The sequence below is a fragment of the Liolophura sinensis genome, chromosome 3, assembly GCF_032854445.1.
Source record: "Liolophura sinensis isolate JHLJ2023 chromosome 3, CUHK_Ljap_v2, whole genome shotgun sequence".
Lineage (NCBI taxonomy): Eukaryota > Metazoa > Mollusca > Polyplacophora > Chitonida > Chitonidae > Liolophura > Liolophura sinensis.
Window position 1 is genome coordinate 23,590,464 of NC_088297.1, and position 22,844 is coordinate 23,613,307.

The 22,844-nt window shown below is 41.4% G+C and overlaps 1 protein-coding gene across 1 annotated transcript in view; it reads right to left on the reverse strand.

Moving 5' to 3' along the window:
• LOC135463483 (TPR and ankyrin repeat-containing protein 1-like) overlaps positions 1 to 20,604 on the reverse strand; it is a 35,091-nt gene extending 14,487 nt beyond the window's left edge. The window contains exons 1-10 of the mRNA XM_064740740.1: positions 20,435 to 20,604; positions 18,657 to 18,989; positions 17,380 to 17,613; positions 15,011 to 15,258; positions 14,397 to 14,547; positions 13,372 to 13,704; positions 11,599 to 11,869; positions 11,216 to 11,237; positions 10,725 to 11,010; positions 9,358 to 9,569 (exon numbers count right to left, since the gene is read on the reverse strand). Coding sequence (XP_064596810.1) covers positions 9,358 to 9,569; positions 10,725 to 11,010; positions 11,216 to 11,237; positions 11,599 to 11,869; positions 13,372 to 13,704; positions 14,397 to 14,547; positions 15,011 to 15,258; positions 17,380 to 17,613; positions 18,657 to 18,981 — 2,082 coding nt within the window. The 5' untranslated portion in view covers positions 18,982 to 18,989; positions 20,435 to 20,604. The remainder of the gene's footprint in view (positions 1 to 9,357; positions 9,570 to 10,724; positions 11,011 to 11,215; positions 11,238 to 11,598; positions 11,870 to 13,371; positions 13,705 to 14,396; positions 14,548 to 15,010; positions 15,259 to 17,379; positions 17,614 to 18,656; positions 18,990 to 20,434) is intronic.
• Positions 20,605 to 22,844: the final 2,240 nt, after the last annotated feature.

A 22,844-nucleotide genomic window follows, 5' to 3' on the forward strand; every position in this document is an offset into this window, starting at 1 on the left:
TCCCCGGTCAACAGGACAGCTGTTTTTATCAGGTATTACTAGTATCAATTCATGGAGTTTTAGCAGTGGCATCAAGTACTGTATGATATAAGCGTCATGTCCAACATTCGTATACTATTCGTTTTTACCAGTGGCATCAAGTACTGTATGATATAAGCATCATGTCCGACATTCGTATACCATTCGTTTTTACCAGTGGCATCAAGTACTGTATGATATAAGCGTCATGTCCGACATTCGTATACCATTCGTTTTTACCAGTGGCATCAAGTACTGTACGATGTCATTCATTACCAGATTATGAAATTGGAACATGCCCAGCGGTATGTAACATTTTTTCGGACCAGTGGTTTCTGCTTTCATGGTAGCTCATAAGCATGTGGGATTTTCCAGTGGTTATCCTTCATACAAGTCGTTGAAAGGTAAAGTTTGCCCCTGATTTTGTGTGCTTAGTTTTTCACAATCAGGATTTGAGACAGGGGTCAGATGCTAAAGACACAAGGTGATCCCATCATTCCTGAAGCCACTGTTAATGTAGAACTCCAGTGTTGGACCTTTTGAACTGAATATAGATACTGCTAAGTTCCCTGAATCCATTCCGATCGTTTAAAACGTCGAAAACAGAAGAAAAACAGCAAAATTGGTGATCAAACATCAGAAAATCTACTCCACTAAGATCGAGCCAACACTGCCCTTGTGACTTCACGGCGGAAAATTCCCCTGCAGGCATGTGAGGCTTCTCTATGTGCACAGACCACAGAAGACAACTGCTATAATTTTACAACTAATTTCGAGATTATTCCAAGCCCAATTGTGGTTTGCGACTACAGTAACACAACGCAGGATCCTGTAAACTTACATACATGGCCTAAAATGCCACAGATTCAGAAAATATGGATCAGATCTCATAACAAACTAATCCGTTCCTTTGATTACACCAGACTCGACCAGTCGTCTGAGACTTGCTAATTCAGCTGCGCCTACTGAAATAAAAGGCCGATGGACGAGGCTTACACCGCCCCCCCCCCCCCCAATCCCCTCCCATCCCAAATGAAAAAGAAAAGTCCAGATTTTCACTCCTGGAAAGCATATGTTGTTAGGTTACTTGCTTGTTTGAAACAGCAGGCTGTGACAGGAACTGCAGAGAACTGCTAGCTTGCCTTCAAAGCCAGGCTCTCCAGCTCAGTTTACACCTCGCCCACAGGCCTTTGAACCCTTTAACGGGAACTCAGAAAAATTTTATTTGGCATTTCTATGTGTTACCAGTCGCTGTTTCCATTCAATATAATTCAAACTTTATTTTTGGCTGTGACACTTTTTTAAAACATAGAAGGACTGGCTCGACTGTTACTTTCACTGGTGTAGAGCGACCAACTTTTCTCTGTCACTGCAAATCACGATCAGCTGACCCGACTGCATGGATCATCGTGTCGCAGTCGGTAAGCCTATCGCTTGACTTGGCTATAACCGCGCCAAATTCTCCACGGATATTACCATAACTCCATGGATGTCCAATTTGTGTCAGACAAACCAGGAGTGCGTCAGGGTTCCAATTAAGAGGTGTACACGTAGGGGTAAAAACAGATTTAGTTACACAACAGTTTCAGAAAAAGCTCACAGTGAGATGGTCTAATGGGTGGATTTACCAATGCTTTGTAGGGCTTGTCAACACATAACCCTGGCCATAAACCAACCAGGGCTTCGCGGCCCATAAGATTGGCAGACAGTCCACTTTAATGGGCTTTTTTAAGTGGAACTAGTAAAAATAATGTTTTAAAAGGCAGTTTACACACTAACATGGCACAAATATTGTCTAGGAACATTTAGTATGAAAATAAAGGCGTTGGGACTCTTTTTTTTTAAAGCAGAAGAAAACTTAAAACATGACACTACAGGCTGAAAAGAGCACATTTTTTCTTTCTGGTGGTGCCTACTGCATAATTTTGGCCATTTTCCTCGCCATACACGTAACGTCTGAAAATGGCAAAGCTGGCATAAATCGGTGAGTCCATCACGTCCTCCATCTTTAAGACCCTGTAATTTATGCTGGGGTTGTGTTGCCTCTCAGCCAACGAAAGTAGTTGAAACTGCCAGCTTGTTCGTGTAAACTTGGAACCTATGTCCAACATTCCGGTTTCCCAATCGTCAAGCGGAAAACGAACTGTACTGTTCACTAACTTAAAGGGCAGAAGAGTTCTACCGGAAATGTGCGAACTGCACTTTGGCAGTTCCGATGGCAATTCTCCTCCTAACACAGACTTCATGACTAGTTCTTAGGCAAAATGGAGTCGCCTACATCGGATTTTGGCGCCGACTTTATTTATAATTTATCAACTTGAGTTAAATATTAGAATTTTTTTATGGTATGCACCTGTGAGGAAAGCATACTCTTTCAATGGTATTGATTAATATTTAAATTTTCTTCTCCTTTAAAGGACAAGACAACACCTGGCTAAAACACATTTCAATCGAAAGCAGGATACTCAAGCATTCTAAAATGTATAACACTTTATTATTTGAATGAGATTACGCTGAATAACATGCAGAACAAAATGATAATGCAACACAAACGGCTGGCGTGAGTAGAGGCAGCCATTTTGAGAATTTTATCCAATGAAACAAGTTGCTATCCGGTTACGCGGCCTAAACTGTGACGTAGACTTTACCCACGGACTCCATGAAGTGACATATTACAACACAAAACTACTGCATAAGACAATCATTTTGAGATCATTCACAACGATTTATTTACGTGCAGCCGAAGGGAAATTTCACAGTGTTGTGGGGCAAGTCTGTCTAGGCTCAAACGCATTCATGTCCCAGAATACATTTCTAATTGTTCATTTTAGCGTTTAGTCAGCAGTTTCTAAAAAACAAAAATCGAAGTCAGTGCTAAATTCATTAGGGAAGCCCAGGTTTTATGGGAATGAGAAGATGGCAGCTCACCAGACAACGCTTAAAATGAATTAAAAATGTTGTATAATTTTTTTTCTGCATTTATTAAAACAGAAGAATTTAACTTTTGCTCCTTTGTCTTTCTCGCATACAAGGGATGTTTTTTCTGTTTTCTTTTGTAGAATTTCTGCAAGACAGATTGGAAGCTGGAGACCATGTGACCTCCTTAGTAACAAAGGGCCTGGATGAAGAAAACAGTCCTCCCAACGTGATTGCATAGGAAAATTCGTATTTTTGAATCGCTATCAGCAATCTTGTATCCGTTTGATTTGTATAATTTTTAGCTTTCCAGATAGTCTGAGTATTTCTGCAGAGCTTTCATGATGTTATTTTGTACACCTAGGCCTTACTGGTCACTAGTGAAGGGGCAAAAAGTGACCTTTCCCCAATGCTTTAACAGTTGGCGGCCATTTTGTCTTAAACAGGAAAGGGTGGACCCCCTGACCCCAACTTCCGACACGTCTGACAGAAGAGGACACAGACCCCCATTCGAACTTCCGTTTTTTTCGGAAGGGACGAACGTAATTCTGTGTATTTTAGGGTGCAAAGTCTTTTTTTGCTGCCAGCCTGCTGTTTTTGGTGCACAGGTGCATGCTTGCTATCAAAATGCTGAATATTGTCTAAGATTTGGACAGGCAGGAGTTTTACTCATGAAAGTTTGAAATTCTGGGCGAGAGGACACAAGGATATAGGTGGTGATGAGCCTGCGAGTGATGTCCCCTTGGCGTTACTATGCACCTCTCCCAGCTGCCGGCAAAGGTCCAGATTTTGACGGTCAACCTATGTCAAGATTTTAATGGCTTCTTTCTCACAGGCTGGGGCAGGTAAGCACCAAAGCTTACTGGCCATGGAATGTTTGGGGCTGAGTTACAGTGCAAAACGTTAACATTGTCGCTTATGGAAAAAAATTAATGGGGGTCTGTGGCCAACACAGTAAAATTATTGGAATGTGTCTAAGCCGGTGTGCTTTCTCTGATGTCCATGATAACTAGGTCAGCACTTCCTTCATCTTAGAAGCCACCACTACAAAACCGAAGCTACATCTGCAGCTAGGCTATTGAAACAGGGTCCATGGAGTTCCTTGTAAATGATGTAGGCCTCCTGAAATCTTCATCCACTACGCCCAATTTTGCAGAAAACGATATTTATCACCTTCATTGCCTTCATCGCCAAATTCCACAACTTTAATCTGTCATAGGCTACTGCTTATACTATTATACGGAAAATACCTTCAATGTTAGAGAGCTAGAGTAAACATTACATCACCTTGCCCTCGATAATGGAGATGTGCTGAAGCTGTGTCAAAATGACGTTTCACTAAACTTGATCTTGATAGGGTAACACTATCATTAACTGGTGCCAGAATGGTGATAACACAACACAACAATTCATGAAACTAAAACATAAAAAAATTTAACTAAAAATTTTTTGTTTCACCCAATGACCAAGTCTGCCAAATACTTGAGTCTAAACCTTCTTATCATGCTAATAAATGTAAAAAACAAATGACTTGGCCGACCATATCATCAATGAAACCATGGCCCATATTCAATCATAGTACAAATATGGAAATAACCATTGTCGTGATTACAGTGATGATCTCCAATAATTGCAGTGCACTTAAACCAATCACTTGCACAAAATCTGTCAATATTTCATAAAACTGTTGCTAAATCAGGCTTAAGTAAATTCTAAGGATACAGAAAGAGGTAAAGGAATGAAATATTTCAGCCAATGACCAGTAAAAGTAGGAAAATTCTAAGGATACAGAAAGAGGTAAAGGAACAAAATACTTCAGCCAATGACCAGTAAAAGTAGGAAAATTCTGAGGATACAGAAAGAGGTAAAGGGACAAAATACTTCAGCCAATGATCAGTAAAAAGTAGGAACATTCTGAGGATACACAAAGAGGTAAAGGGACAAAATACTTCAGCCAATGACCAGTAAAAGTAGGACAATTCTGAAGATACAGTATGAGGTAAAAGGACAAAATACTTCAGCCAATGACCAGTAAAAGTAGGAAAATTCTAAGGATACAGGAAGAGGTAAAGGGACAAAATACTTCAGCCAATGACCAGTAAAAGTAGGACAATTCTGAGGATACAGAAAGAGGTAAAGGGACAAAATACTTCAGCCAATGACCAGTAAAAGTAGGAATATTCTGAGGATACAGAAAGAGGTAAAGGGACAAAATACTTCAGCCAATGACCAGTAAAAGTAGGAATATTCTGAGGATACAGAAAGAGGTAAAGGGACAAAATACTTCAGCCAATGACCAGTAAAAAAAGGAAAATTCTGAGGATAGGGAAAGAGGTAAAGGGACAAAGTACTTCAGCCAATGACCAGTAAAAATAGGAAAATTCTGAGGATATAGAAAGAGGTAAAGGGACAAAGTACTTCAGCCAATGATCAGTAAAAGTAGGAAAATTCTAAAGATACAGTAAGACGTAAAGGGACAAAATACTTCAGCCAATGACCAGTAAAAATAGGAAAATTCTGAGTATACAGAAAGCGGTAATGGGACAAAATACTTCAGCCAATGACCAGTAAAAGTAGGACAATTCTGAGTATACAGAAAAAGGTAAAGGGACAAAATACTTCAGCCAATGACCAGTAAAAGTAGGACAATTCTGAGGATATAGAAAGAGGTAAAGGGACAAAATACTTCAGCCAATGACCAGTAAAAGTAGGAACATTCTGAGGATACAGAAAGAGGTAAAGGGACAAAATAATTCAGCCAATGACCAGTAAAAGTAGGAAAATTCTGAGGATACAGAAAGAGGTAAAGGGACAAAATACTTCAGCCAATGACCAGTAAAAATAGGAAAATTCTGAATATACAGTAAGAAGTAAAGGGACAAAATACTTCAGCCAAAGACCAGTAAAAATAGAAAAATTCTAAGGATACAGAAAGAGGTAAAGGGACAAAATACTTCAGCCAAACACCAGTAAAAGTAGGACAATTCTGAGGATACAGAAAGAGGTAAACGGACAAAATACTTCAGCCAATGACCAGTAAAAGTAGGAAAATTCTGAGCATACAGAAAGAGGTAAAGGAACAAAAAAATTCAGCCAATGACCAGTAAAAGTAGGAAAATTCTGAGGATACAGAAAGAGGTAAAGGGACAAAATACTTCCGCCAATGACCAGTAAAAGTAGGAAAATTCTGAAGATACAGTAAGAGGTAAAGGGACAAAATACTTCAGCCAATGACCAGTAAAAGTAGGACAATTCTGAGGATACAGAAAGAGGTAATGGGACAAAATACTTCAGCCAATGACCAGTAAAAGTAGGAAAATTCTGAGGATACAGAAAGAGGTAAAGGGACAAAATACTTCAGCCAATGACCAGTAAAAGTAGGACAATTCTGAGGATACAGAAAGAGGTAAAGGGACAAAATACTTCAGCCAATGACCAGTAAAAATAGGAAAATTCTGAGGATACACAAAGAGGTAAAGGAACAAAATACTTCAGCCAATGACCAGTAAAAGTAGGAAAATTCTGAATATACAGAAAGAGGTAAAGGGACAAAATACTTCAGCCAATGACCAGTAAAAATAGGAAAATTCTGAGGATACAGAAAGAGGTAAACGGACAAAATACTTCAGCCAATGACCAGTAAAAGTAGGAAAATTCTGAGGATACAGAAAGAGGTAAAGGGACAAAATACTTCAGCCGATGACCAGTAAAAGTAGGAACATTCTGAGGATACAGAAAGAGGTAAAGGGACAAAATACTTCAGCCAATGACCAGTAAAAGTAGGAAAATTCTGAGGATACAGTAAGAGGTAAAGGGACAAAATACTTCAGCCAATGACCAGTAAAAATAGGACAATTCTGAGGATACAGAAAGAGGTAAAGGGACAAAATACTTCAGCCAATGACCAGTAAAAATAGGAAAATTCTGAGGATACAGAAAGAGGTAAAGGAACAAAATACTTCAGCCAATGACCAGTAAAAGTAGGACAATTCTGAGGATACAGAAAGAGGTAAAGGGACAAAATACTTCAGCCAATGACCAGTAAAAATAGGAAAATTCTAAGGATACAGAAAGAGGTAAAGGAACAAAATACTTCAGCCAATGACCAGTAAAAATAGGACAATTCTGAGGATACAGAAAGAGGTAAAGGGACAAAATACTTCAGCCAATGACCAGTAAAAGTAGGAAAATTCTGTGGATACAGAAAGCGGTAAAGGAACAAAATACTTCAGCCAATGACCAGTAAAAATAGGACAATTCTGAGGATACAGAAAGAGGTAAAGGGACAAAATACTTCAGCCAATGACCAGTAAAAGTAGGACAATTCTGAGGATACAGACAGAGGTAAAGGGACGAAATACTTCAGCCAATGACCAGTAAAAGTAGGACAATTCTGAGGATACACAAAGAGGTAAAGGGACAAAATACTTCAGCCAATGACCAGTAAAAGTAGGACAATTCTGAGGATACACAAAGAGGTAAAGGAACAAAATACTTCAGCCAATGACCAGTAAAAGTAGGACAATTCTGAGGATACAGAAAGAGGTAAAGGGACGAAATACTTCAGCCAATGACCAGTAAAAGTAGGATAATTCTGAGTATACAGAAAGAGGTAAAGGAACAAAATACTTCAGCCAATGACCAGTAAAAGTAGGACAATTCTGAGGATACAGAAAGAGGTAAAGGGACAAAATACTTCAGCCAATGACCAGTAAAAATAGTACAATTCTGAGGATACAGAAAGAGGTAAAGGGACAAAGTACTTCAGCCAATGACCAGTGAAAATAGGAAAATTCTGAGGATACAGAAAGAGGTAAAGGGACAAAATACTTCAGCCAATGACCAGTAAAAGTAGGAAAATTCTGAGGATACACAAAGAGGTAAAGGGACAAAATACTTCAGCCAATGACCAGTAAAAATAGGAAAATTCTGAATATACAGAAAGAGGTAAAGGGACAAAATACTTCAGCCAATGACCAGTAAAAGTAGGAAAATTCTGAGGATACAGAAAGAGGTAAAGGGACAAAATACTTCAGCCAATGACCAGTAAAAATAGGAAAATTCTGAGGATACAGTAAGAGGTAAAGGAACAAAATACTTCAGCCAATGACCAGTAAAAGTAGGAAAATTCTGAGGATACAGAAAGAGGTAAAGGGACAAAATACTTCAGCCAATGACCAGTAAAAATAGGAAAATTCTGAGGATACAGAAAGAGGTAAAGGGACAAAATACTTCAGCCAATGACCAGTAAAAGGAGGAAAATTCTGAAGATACAGTAAGAGGTAAAGGGACAAAATACTTCAGCCAATGACCAGTAAAAGTAGGACAATTCTGAGGATACAGAAAGAGGTAAAGGGACAAAATACTTCAGCCAATGACCAGTAAAAGTAGGAATATTCTGAGGATACAGAAAGAGGTAAAGGGACAAAATACTTCAACCAAAGACCAGTAAAAGTAGGAATATTCTGAGGATACAGTAAGAGGTAAAGGAACAAAATACTTCAACCAAAGACCAGTAAAAGTAGGAATATTCTGAGGATACAGTAAGAGGTAAAGGGACAAAATACTTCAGCCAATGACCAGTAAAAGTAGGACATTTCTGAGGATACAGAAAGAGGTAAAGGAACGAAATACTTCAGCCAATGACCAGTAAAAATAGGACAATTCTGAAGATACAGTAAGAGGTAAAGGGACAAAAAACTTCAACCTTCCGTAAAAGTTGGAAACTTCAATAAACTCATTTATATCCATGTCTTCAAACGGCTGGGCTATGATCTCAATGAAGCTGGGTCAATAAAGTTTTGGGGACATTTTGATGCCCTTAAGTCTAATAATCCTGAAAAGATAATGTATGGATATATGCCTTAAATATAAGGCTCAAGATGCTTGATATCTATACACTAACTCACATGTATTGGTTGTATCAAACTATGGAATCTTAGCAGTACAACAGTTGAACCAATGCAAGCTCATGCAGCTCATCACAGCAAACAATAGACTAACAACTTGTGTGTTTTATTTATTTCATTGGTGTTTTACACCTTACTCAAGAATATTTTACCTATATTAATGGCCAGCATTATGGTCGTCGGAGGAAATCGGGCAGAGCCTGGGGGAAACTAACAACCATTTGCAGGTTGCTGTCAAACCTTCTTGCGCAAAGCCACCTTGAGCTGGACTTGAACTCACAGCAACCTAACCAACTCGGCCATGGAGGCCCCCACTTGCACTTTAAGAGGAAAAAACAGGCAAAAAATTATTAATTACATTCTACACAAGTAGAAAATCATCCAGCCTTGCAAACAGACCTCAAACACTTGTCTTGAAGTCCAAAGAACACCCAGAATGAGTGAACTTAGTCATGGGAGAAATATCATGTCATTTACAGTGCTCGCCTTGTTTTTCTGCCAAAAAATTATGTACCTCAGTCCTGTAGAGGGCATTGCTCTGCAGCTGGTCACAGCGAATCACGTCACCCACACACAGTCCAACAGCCATGTCCTTGTTACCAGGTTGCTTGTCTCTCCACTTACTCACAAGTCTCTCCACCACCAGCCAGCGCTTTCGTATAGCCAGCTGCCTGATCAGCCCCCTGTATGTTTCCTGGGGCAGGTCAAGCATACAGACTGGGATCTCTGAGGGGTAACACGAAACAAAGCATACAGTAAATGCCCAGCATAGAGGAGGAGATCTGTGAAAGCATACACCAAACATGGCACACACTAACTGAAACAAAGCCACCTATCAGAGACCTTTGAAAGCAGATACATACCAGCACAACCAGCATAGAGGCAACAACTACAAGGCAGATTAAACACATGCACACTATACTGAGCACAAGTACAATTCAGTACAGCTGTTTATTTCACCTATATGACACATGTGCTTTCTAACTGTGGATAAGGAGAACAGTGCAGACCATTGCATCTCAGAAGGTACTTGATACTCACTATTATCTTAAGTTACCAGATGTGAAGCTACAACTGATTGGGCAGGAGACTGACAGGAGTCTGGCTGTGGTCAGGTTAATCTTATTGAGTCAGATACTTTACAGCCAGCTATGTTTCCTGCCTTGATCAAAAATACAGGAATAACACCTACCTAATGAGTAACCATATATCAAGCGTGGAAATAATTTTCGGTATGAACGTAACTGGAAAATATTCCTGCTACCCACCCAAAAGTTACACTTCATTATACGACGGAGGCCAGCATCATGGTGGGAGACCCACAACCATCCGCAGGTTGCTGCCAGACCTTCTCATGTACGGCCGGAGAGGAAGCCAGCATGAGCTGGACAAGCACTGCGCTAGCACTCTAACCAACGGAGCCACGGAGCCCCCCTTGCTCCTCCCCCCAAAATTACAATTTGTCCTGCACCAAACATCTGGCCTTTGTTATATTTCTTTTACTGTCGGTCACCGTCCTTCCCCTGAAGTTTTTTCCAGGATTGTATGATATATACAGTTTCCAATCAAATAGTTGTTTTGCTGCTGGACAGCAGACGAAACAACAACAACATCATGTAAAGGTTGAATGCACACATGGCTGATGGGGATAAAACCTGACAACAAAAGAACTTCACACATCCTTTATGTGTGGGGAGAATTCACTGGTGGAGGTACCAGGAGTATCACTTCAAGTTACTGATGGAACTTGCCTACCTGCGAGGTATCCATATAAACACTATTTTGGTGGCAGACACTCTTCAAGGGACATCAGTCTGCAGAAGCGGCTACCAGAATGTCACCGACCACTTATTGTTACCATGGTCCCCTGCGCACACATACCTGGTCTAAACGAGTGATCCAGGATAGTCAAAATTTCTTCCACGCTTTCTCCTCTCAGCTTCTTGTGACGCTCTGAAGAGTGCCATTTCTCACAAACGACCTTGCATGCGCTCTCTATGGCGGCCACACTGTCACCTTTCTGATGGAGACTGCGGCATGCTGTTAGGTGAGAGACACAACGATCACAAGGATCAGCTGGCCTAGATCTAACTGGGGGTTTCTTCTTGGCTTTCTGTGATGGCTCCTTCTGCGTTGTGCCTAAAAATGTACCAAAAAAACCCAGCCACTTTTATATTAGAGAGAAAAACCTGCTTCAATAATAAATGTTGATGAAATATACTATGATGAAAAATGTAGTTCTTAATTATTAGAATGTAGTTTGAAATAATAAGTAGCAAAAGGTGCATCTTGACAGAACCAGATAAATACATCCAGACTATTAAAGCTAAAATAAAAATTATGACACACAAAGGTGTTCACCCACAGAAAACCGCCATTCTGATGGCAATTCTCCTGTAAAAAGAAATGAATGAACTGTTGTATGAGCTCTGTATACTGCTTATTGTCATCTAGAACAGTGAAGACAATCTCATGACTCCACTGCCCACTCCAGGCTCTTCTCCAGCATCACCCATGCTGTGAACTACCATACTTGACCTCTGATTTCATGCTGCCATAGCTCCTGGATTAATGCACTAAAATGTGGACATCTTGTGGAAATTAAAGCCACAATTGATAACTAAATATTTACCCTAATTGTTGAATTAACATGTTATTTACATCTTAAACGTGGAAATGAAGATGCCTCATAGCATTCCCAACAGGTCACAGGAGAGGCAGCAGCAGCGGTCAAAGTAAACACAATGCTCCTCACCATTCTTTACTGCGGTTATTTTCCCAAACATCGGGGCAAGATTGGAGTCTGCGGGGAGGTAATCTGCTGGTGTTTTTGCCCTGCTCGTCTCTCTGGTGACGGTCAACACCTAGACGGATAAGTAGGTCAGCTGCTGATTGGCCGATCTGGTAATTCTTCTTTGGAGATTTGGCCAAGGCATGAAGAAGATTTTCTTTGTTGCCGTTAACACACTTTGCCACTTCCTGACGCTTACGAGTTTTCATGACAATTTCCAAAATAGTCAAATCCTCTGCAAGTGGGAGACAGAAACTTCTGGCATTATCAGCATTTAGACATAAGTGTATTTTGCTTGCCTTCCAGAAAAAACAAACAAATGATGCAAATTTCAGATAAGAGAGCATGTAAAGTCATTTGCACATATGGGCCTGGTGTCACAAACAGGCGTACAACATTTTTTCTTATTCATTTTTAGAACGATAATCTGCATGTCACTTTTACCGTACCTACGTGCGTGGCCTATATGTGTGTTCATCGTACATATACGACATCTTTGTGAAACTGGGCCCTGGTCTTCTTTTTGATTTTTTCTTGCACAAGAAAGGGTATTCGAAAATATATTTGTTCAGAATTTGGGACCACCGCTTAGTACATATCATCTTTGAATTATAATGTTCTAAATAAGAATGTGATACATGTCTAATAAAATTTTTCAGAGTAAATTTGTGGTTTACGTATATATCTACAGACAAACATTAATTATGATCATATTTATGAATATATTAATACATAAATACGATCAAAATTCAGGTTGAACACATTTGTTAGCTGAAAAGACCAAATTCTAGTTTGTTAAACCAAAACATTTGTCAAATATATTTATTAAACATCCGAGTCTGGAAGATCGCTTCTCAGAAACCCTAATTATAAAAAATATGGTGGTTCAAAATACCAACCATACAAAAACTATTTTCAAGTCTTTTTCTCGTTAAAGAAAATCGAAAAAAGTATTTAAGACCATATTTATAACTAACTGCTATATGGTATCTGTCATAACTAGGGCCCAGAGTCACAAAGATGTTGTACACATACAATAATCGCACATACAGGACAATTGTACAGTAACAATGACATACAAAATATCGTACAACAAATGTGCGCAAAAACTTAGAAATGGTAGTACGGCTACCAAAGAGCTCACCTATAGGAAGTACATGGTTGCAAAACTTCAGCTCAAAAGATTAAGTACTGAAATCACGAATTTGGTAATTTATAGTAATAAACATACACAGAGAGCATCAGCGATGGAACATCTCCCTTGTGGCATTGTGCTTTATATGCATGTAAAACAGCTCAATAAATATATTTCTTAAAGTTTGTTTAACTTTGATTGTAATACACACAATACACGAAGTGGAGAATTTGGTAATTCACCGTGAATAATATGCACACACCATATCAACGCTGGAATATTCCCCTCATGTCACTGTGCTCTACATGCAAACCCTGATCTCAATACGAACAGTACTCTTAAGATACCACCCCTAACACTTTGTTTAACTTTTCTTTTTGTTATTGTACGCTGATGCTGACGCTCAGGGTACGAAATAAGCTACATAATTTGTGTTTCTGTTTCGTCAGGGATTTAAAGCTATTAACAATTTTCTCTATTTCACTTAATCAGTCCCCATGTTCACTGACCTGCACTGTCAAGTCTTGTTTGCTGCTTTACGAACAATGCGTCTGACTACATCGAAAGTGGTGACCTCAGGAATGAACGAGTGGTTAACTTACCCATATGCAATGCCAGTCGGAGAGCGGCGTGGTATCTCGTATCACCTTTCTGCAACACCATGGTGTCTGGTGATGCTCCCATGAACATCAGAGACAACAGCAGGTTAAATGGCCAGCGTACAGAGGACGGTTTGGACTCCACAAGGCTCACCAATTCATGGAGGTTCACTTCTTCAGCTGTCCCCCCTTGGGCTGCCTTGGTTAAAGATTTAGCTCCACCCACTATCAACAATGACAGAGCACACCAATCAGCCTGCTTAGCAAGCCGTTTTATCACAGACGAGATGATGGGTTTTGCCACTCTTCCAAGCATCTTCAGAAATGGTTTGTAATCTGGGAGAAAAAAAACATGAATGGTATTTGTGTAATTTGATTTGCTGAAATACTTGAGAATTTTTCTGTTATATGAAAGTAATGATGCCATCAGTTTTATGGCTGGAGGAAACCAGTGTGATCGGCATAAACCACTGACCTTTGGCAAGTTACTGACAAACTTTGCCACGTGAGACTAACAGATACAGTATGAGCAGGATATTGGTGGAAGACAAGAAGTCTTTAAAGAACACAAGTCTGGATAGCGAAAATGGCGAGAGATTGTAATGTGGTAGTGTGGATTTTATAGCAATCTATAACAAACCCTAAAGACAGGTCACATTACGATCCAGTCCTTATGTTGGGGAGAGCTCACGAATTGTTACTTAAGAAAGTGTTCCTGATGTTGCTCCAGCAGATATGGACAGATTATGTTGACAAGAGCTCGAGAAACAATGATGTAGAATACACTGTAAAGTCACAGCCTCAACAAGGCATAGCTGACTCACCCTTGATCTGACTCATCACAGTCACAGCCTCAAAAACACACAGCTGACTCACCCTTGATCTGACTCATCAGTCACATCCTCAACAAGACACAGCTGACTCACCCTTGATCTGACTCATCAGTCACATCCTCAACAAGACACAGCTGACTCACACTTGATCTTACTCATTACAGTCACAGCCTCAACAAGACACAGCTGACTCACCCTTGATCTGACTCATCACAGTCACAGCTTCAACAAGACACAATTCAGACTCCTCCGAACGTTTGTCACATTCAAATCCTTCACGGTATGTCAAGAAGGCATCTGTGTATCGTCCCTGGGATTTCAGCACTTGGCCTTTTCTCCAGTAGCCCTAAAAGTTTGTCAAAATATAAACAATGCAGCAAAAATATCCCACAATGGTCACCATGGAGAAATGACACATGAAGCAAACATCATAACATGTAAAGTAAACACCACAACACAACACGACACAACGCAACACAATGAAAATCAGTACATTTATCTCAACAATTGCAGTTTTATGACTATTGACTGATTGGTGTTTTAACACAGTTTTCAACAAGATTTCGGTTATATGATGACCATCAGCTTCAATTATATTTGAGCTAAAAGTCACTGATCCATTGATTCCATTAATCTTAGGAAGGCATTTTGAGGTTGGTCTGGATGGCACGTTCATACCCAACTATAAAGCTTTAATCCCAAAGGTAATCTTTTATGACATTTATTGCATTTTAAAAATGCATATTTTGGGGCCAATTGGCTTCTAAACATGTATTTCTGGAGACCAATTTTTAGAGCAAACATAGTACCTTGGGCCAGGACGGGTTATTGAGAATACAAGTCTCGGCATCTTTCAGGGCCGCTTTGAGGTTACCCAGCTTAGTGTAAACAGCAGAGCGGTTACTGTACAAGATGGCTACATCCTGTTTCAGATCCCCACTGTTACCAGCCAGCTTGATTCCCTCTGAATACTTGCTTAAGGCATCTGCGTACGCTCGGTTTTTCATACAAGTCTTGCCAATTTCCCTTAGCTCTTCCAACCTCCCACGGAGATCACCTAAATTAAAGAAAAGATAACAAATCATATAGCCTGAGTTAGTCAGGAAGAGGCGTGGAAACAGACTAAACGGCCACAGACATATTTAGTCAAAAAGAGGCATGGGATCAGACTAAATGGCCACAGACATATTTAGTCAGGAAGACGTGTGGAAACAGACTAAACGGCCACAGACATATTTAGTCAGGAAGACGAGTGGAAACAGACTAAACAGCTCCACACATATTTAGTCAGGAAGAGGTGTGGAAACAGACTAAATGGTCGCAGACATATTTAGTCAGGAAGAGGCATGGAAACAGACTAAATGGCCACAGACATATTTAGTCAGGAAGAGGTGTGGAAACAGACTAAACAGCCACAGGCATATTTAGTCAGGAAGAGGCGTGGAAACAGACTAAACGGCTACAGACATATTTAGTCAGGGAGTGGCGTGGAAACAGACTAAACGGCCCGCCAACAAATTTAGTCAGAAAGAGGCATGGAAACAGACTAAACGGCCGCCGACATATTTAGTCAGGAAGAGTCATGGAAACAGGCTAAATGGCCCCAACATATTTAATCAGGAAGAGGCGTGGAAACAGACTAAACGGCCGCCGATATATTTAGTCAGGAAGACGTGTGGAAACAGACTAAATGGCCACAGACATAATTAGTCCAGGAGAGGCGTTGAAACAGACTAAATGGCCACAGACATATTTAGTCAGGAAGAGGCGTGGAAACAGACTAAACGGCCGCCGATATATTTAGTCAGGAAGACGTGTGGAAACAGACTAAATGGCCACAGACATAATTAGTCCAGGAGAGGCGTTGAAACAGACTAAATGGCCACAGACATATTTAGTCAGGAAGAGGCGTGGAAACAGACTAAACGGCCACAGACATATTTAGTCAGTGAGAGTCGTGGAAACAGACTAAACGCCCACAGACATATTTAGTCAGGAAGACATGTGGAAACAGACTAAAGGGCCACAGACATATTTAGTCAGGAAGACGAGTGGAAACAGACCAAGGGCCGCCGACACATTTAGTCAGGAAGAGGCTTGGAAACAGATTAAATGTCCACATATATATGTAGTCAGGGAGAGGCGTGGACACAGACTAAACGGCCACAGACATATTTAGTCAGGACGAGGCATGGAAACAGACTAAACAGCCACAGACAAATTTAGTCAGGAAGAGGCATGGAAACAGACTAAACGTCCATAGATATATGTAGTCAGGAAGAGGTGTGGAAACAGACAAAACGGCCGCCAACATATTTAGTCAGGAAGAGGCGTGGAAACAGACTAAACGGCCGCCAACATATTTAGTCAGGAAGAGGCGTGGAAACAGACTAAACGGCCACAGACATATTTAGCCAGTGAGAGTCGTGGAAACAGACTAAACGCCCACAGACATATTTAGTCAGAAGAGGCGTGGAAACAGACTAAACGGCCGCCAACATATTTAGTCAGGAAGAGGCGTGGAAACAGACTAAATGGCTGCCGACATATTTAGTCAGGAAGAGGCGTGGAAACAGACTAAATGCTGCCGACATATTTAGCCAGGAAGAGGCGTGGAAACAGACTAAATGGCTGCCGACATATTTAGTCAGGAAGAGGCGTGGAAACAGACTAAATGGCTGCCGACATATTTTTTCTGATGTGCAATGGTAAATCAACATTTAATCAAAAACTCTTCTGAGCCCACCAGATGTGTCATATTAGAACAGAAACACGATGTTGCACCATTCATAAAAGGAACAAAATGCAATGGACAAAAGGCATTGGATAAAAGGCAGTCTGGGTTTGGGTGACATAAGCAGAAGCCTCTGTGCCATGGGGTATAAATTATACAAATATCTTACAGCATGAACCTACAACAAGGTGGCAGTTTTGATTGTCTCAATGAGTTCAAAAACAGTTAGAAGTTATGAAGGGAACTGTTTCATCTGAAGATGAAAAAAATTAAAAAATTATTATTTAAAAAGCCATAATTTTAGTTCTCTTCTATTTTGTCTCATTCTGAAAATTCATGTACATCCTTGCAAATAATATCCCTAGAAACAACAACATACCAGGGTCGGGCAAATGTGGGTAGTGTCCCCTGGGTTGGAAGCATTTCCGCTGTAGCAAACTGTACACTTGGTCTGTGGGATTAAGGTATTCCACGGTAGCTTGCCGGCCTTGTCCCGGATGTCACAGCGACAGCCGTTGTTCAGAAGAAGTCTTACGGCTGTCTCTCCAACTGTTGTATTGGCCTTCCCGGACTTCACCACTATGTGGTATGCCGAGTCCCCATTACCGTCCACTCCGTTCTTCGCCTCGAAATCCGCATGTAATCTTTCCAAAAGGTATTTGAGCAGTTGAAATGACCCTGTGACAAAAACCAAAACAGCACTTCCAATTAAGACTGATACACATCACAGGTATATTCTAACTGCAACAAACAGCTTTATGGATGACAGCACTATTCTTCTTGTTGTTTGGGGGGTGGGGCGATGTTTTTCTTGATCTTTTCACAGTTTGTGACTGCACATTCTTCCTGTGTTCTTCTTGTCCTCTAATTGATTTCATCTTTTCACACATTGATCTAGCACATATCACTGTCACTTCCTAATCAGACACAGTTTAGTCATTTCATTTCACACAGCTCTTCCTCACATATTCACACAATGTTACTCAAAAGAATTTGACTTAATATGTCATGGCAGACAGGTTTATGAGTGAAAAGGTTGGCAGGTGACGGAATCTATATGTACATCACCAATCAAACACTAATGAAATACATAAGTGACACTTTCGCCACAATACGTCCCAATCCTAAAATAAGAGATATGTTGTCCTTTGTCAACCCAATTTTGTCTCAGATCGCCTTGTGCGAGTCAAGCTAACTGGATCCTAAATCCCCATCTGTCTATGCCTGGTTGTCTGGGTGATCCTACCCCATTCACGGTAAATAAATCCACGAAAATTAGTTCCACGTGAAAATTATGTACTTCAAAGTATCTTGAAAGGTCGGTCGAAACAAAAAAAAAACAAAAAAACAACAACTCAATTTCAGCTAAAAGAAAAACTCAACTTCGCCACATAGTGCTGGTCAGTAAGTGGAAAAATGACTTTTATGAATCCCTGCCCATTTGATGTTATAACATGGTAGTCACTATTTCCACACAAAAGCCTCGAAAAATGGAGAGGTGGTATATTTTTGAACACAGCAAGGTGGGACTTTGATTATGTGTTACGTCAAAATGGATTGTTGCGCAACATCTACCATGCTACAATGTCTTTGATTCTATGGTTACATCATAATGTCTTTGATGTGACATAATAATGGTGAACTGGAAAAGGTAAAATTAAAATGACATGAAAGTCATTCTGCCAGTCATTTAACAGGTCCTCATTTTGTGTGAAACTCACCACATCTTAATCCCACTGTGAGTGCGGCCAAAAGGGGCAGGTCGTCCTTCTTCATCCACACCGTTTTCAAGTCAGCACCTTCCTTCAGTAGAACCACCGCAAGTTTCTCTCCCCAGCTGTTCAATGCTTGTTCGCTCAGGGAGTTGAGAAGCGCACCCACATTGATACCATCTGCTTTGCAGCCCTTCGCTACGCCATTCAAAGTGCTATAGGATACAGCTGACAGCCCCATCAGCATACGTACGGATTCCCATTTGTTGTGGAGTGACAGTCTTTTAAGAACTTTCTTCCACTCACCAGCAGAGGCTTGGATGCTCTCCACCATGAAATTATCTGAAACAGAGAACAAAATGGTCAGACAGGATTTACTTATTTGATCAGTGTTTTAAGCTGTACTCAAGGCTAGTTCACTGACACGAAATTATCGTGGGAAGAAACCTGGGAAAGCCAGGGGAAAACCTTCGGCCATCCGCAAGTTGCTGCAAGACCTTCCCAAGTAAGTCAGCATGCGTTGAATGTGAATTCACAGCGATCCACAGCGACTGTATTGGTTAGAGGCTCCTTGGTCATTGCGCATTGCTGGCACTGCTAATGACCTTAGCCATGGAGGCCCCAGTCAGACAGTATTCGGCGTGGATTTATCCAGGGGAATGTCTCAGTGTCCTTGAAACACCTCATTTTGACAAAATTAACACACGAGAGATTGGGAAAGTAGGAGAACATTGGAAATGGACCGCCTGATTTCAAATTCTGGTTAAATCTATGGGATTTGGGGAAACTCACACCGTTATCAGGTGAGTCAAAAGTGTATTCAAAATTAAAAAGGACTTCATTAAAATTTTTGGAAAATTTTTAGCATGTTTTTGTGACGTCGTTGATGGTGAGATGAATGCACCAGGGCTGCTTTGGCATCACAACATTCCCCAAACAGAATAGGAAGTGGCCATGATGTTTTGAGCAAATTATGTCTGCAATCTGATTTTATTCCAGATTTGTTCAGTTTGCTTGAGGCCTAACACAAGCTACGAACTGCACATAAAATAACGGAAAGATGGAACACAGTCAACAATATGAAGTCTTCAGTTTCAGAGCAAAACCCTTTGCAGTTGACCTTTAAAGTAGGATTCTAATTCTGACATCCATAATGACAGGTCCAAATTGGCCAATCAGCAAACCCGATGTCAAAACCTACTGAAATGACAACTCGCTCTCCTCACAGCACTTCACCCTCTGCTTCTTGTGGCTGACTGTTGTCAGTTCTGGAGGTTGTCTAATTCGCCTTTCACCTTGGTTGCCAGCTGTGTGTTCTTCACCAGACAGTCCTTCTCTCCTCCACTTTGTGGGTGACCTTTGCCAGTTCTGGAGGTCGTCTACATGCACCTTTCACATTAGTTGCCCGCTCTGTGACCTCTACCAGACAGTCCACTATATGCCTTTTTGTGGGTGACCTTTGTCAGTTCTGGAGGTCGTCTACACTCACTTTTCAGCTGTTACTGACTGAGTTATCTCCACCAGACACCTCACCTTATGGCCCTTTGTGTGTGACCTTTGTTAGTTCTGAAGGTCACCTACACTCACCTTTCACCTTAGTTGCTAGCTCTGTGACCTCCACCAGACAGTCCACTCTATGCCCCTTTGTGGGTGACCGTTGTAAGTTCTGGAGGTCACCTACACTCACCTTTCACCTTAGTTGCTAGCTGTGTGATCTCCACCAGATAGTCCACTCTATGCCCCTTTGTGTGTGACCTTTGTCAGTTCTGGAGGTCACCTACACTCACCTTTCACCTTAGTTGCTAGCTGTGCGATCTCCACCAGGACAGTCCACCCTCTGCCCCTGGGTCACTCCATGCAACATACTGCTGGAACAATAGCAGGTCAGTGCTTGGTCCAGGGCACCTAGCAAAGCAAGGCTCTTTGCAACCAGCCAGTTGGCCTAAAAAAACACAGAGAAAGCCCCAATACATATGTTCAACACTAACCAGAACTGTTCTGATAATGGTCAAACTACAGGTGGATTAAATATTTATGCATTTATTTGATTGGTATTTTACTTAGAGGGACAGCAGCCAAAATCATGGTGGGAGGAAACCAGGCAGCAGAATTGCTGGCAGACCTTCTCGCGTACCATCGGAGAGGATGCCAGCATGAGGTAAACTTGAACTCACAACTACCTCATTTGGGGAGAGGCTTCTGTATCATCAAACCACTTCTTAGTGATCATTAGGCCATGGGGGCACCCCTCTGTGGGTACATGATGAGGATATGTGGCTACATGTATAAAGGTAAAACAAAAAAAAAAACAAAAAAATGACATTAAACATGTTGATTTCTTATCTCTCCAAGAATTTATTTGAATAAACTTTTACACAGTAGGCAATAACACTTAGCATGTACAACTGATGGTGGAAACCCAGTGGAAACAGTACATGGACGTTTCTGCTTTGTCTAGAAGTTGTAGACGTAGACAAGGAAGGACAACTGCCACATGGCAAGAATAAATGCACAGTTGAGATTATATGACAAAGGTTAAGCTCTTCACAAGAAATAATAGTAACCAATCTGACGAGGAAATTCAGTGACATGAGGTTGCACAAACCAATAACAACCAAGTTTACCTGGAAATCTTGAGGCCCTGTTATATGACAGCTCTGAAGCCTTCTCCAGCGCCAATTGATACAAGCCCATTTTCTGGTAGAGCATCACCTGGGTCAGCAGACGTGACATATCTGTTGCTCCACCACCTCGACTGGCAGCTGCTGGTATATACCGTACGCCTTTTGCAGGTGCTGCTCGGCTTCGTCATACCGACCTGCAAGCAATGCTGTCTTCCCCGACTTTACGGAGTCTTCCGCCAATGCAAACATGTACTGCGCTGATGATTGAAAAAAAAGTATATATCCTACACCACTGTCTTATTCACATATAACTGTAGTCCCGTTCTCACAGTCTGACTTTGTGTGTGTTTTATATAAATTTTTTTGGATGTTTATCATTATGATCAAGGCTCTTTCACTTAGGCATATGTTTAGCTTAGCAATTTTTAGAATGGTGCTGCAACCTGCCCATGAAATGTGTGCCATGCCCTCTTTCTTTGTCCAGCACAATGTTAATATACAGGCAGTGGAACCATGCCCCTTTTTTTGAGCATTGTGTCTTCGTACCCTGCAACTTTAGACTTCTGGCCAGAGGTCAGGTTAGACAATGGCAGCTTGGTTTTCCTAACATTGGTGAAGAAATCTCAGAGTAAACCACTTAAATTTTGTGAGTTACTGCCAACCCCTTCCAGGTGTGACATAACTGCAAACAAACTCCCAGCTGTGACATAACTGCCAACCCCTCCCAGGTGTGACATAACTGCCAACCCTCTCCCAGTGTTGACGTAACAGCCAACCTCTCCCAGGTGTGACATAACTGCCAGCTCTCCGAGTGCGACATAACTGCCAACCCCTCCCAGGTGTGACATAACTGCCAACCCCTCCCAGGTGTGACATAACTGCCAACCCCTCCCAGGTGTGACATAACTGCCAACCTCTCCCCAGGTGTGGCATAACTGCCAACCTCTCCCAGGTGTGGCATAACTGCCAGCCTCTCCCAGGTGTGGACACAACTGCCAACCTCTCCCAGGTGTGACATAACTGCCAACCTCTCCCAGGGTGTGACATAACTGCCTACCCTCCCAGGTGTGACATAACTGCCAACCCCTCCCAGGTGTGGCATAACTGCCAACCTCTCCCAGGTGTGGCATAACTGCCAACCTCTCCCGAGTGTGACATAACTGCCAACCTCTCCCGAGTGTGACATAACTGCCAACCTCTTCCGGGTGTGACATAACTGCCAACCTCTCCCAGGTGTGAGATAACTGCCAACCTCTTCCGGGTGTGACATAACTGTCAGCCTCTCCAAGGTGTGACATAACTGCCAGCCTCTCCCAGGTGTGACATAACTGCCAACCTCTCCCAGGTGTGACATAACTGCCAACCTCTTCCAGGTGTGACATCACTGCCAACCTCTCCTAGGTGTGGCATAACTGGCAACCTCTCCCAGGTGTGACATAACTGCCAGCCTCTCCCGATTGTGACATAACTGTCAGCCTCTCCAAGGTGTGACATAACTGCCAGCCTCTCCCAGGTGTGAGATAACTGCCAACCTCTCCCAGGTGTGACTGCCAACCTCTTCCAGGTGTGACTG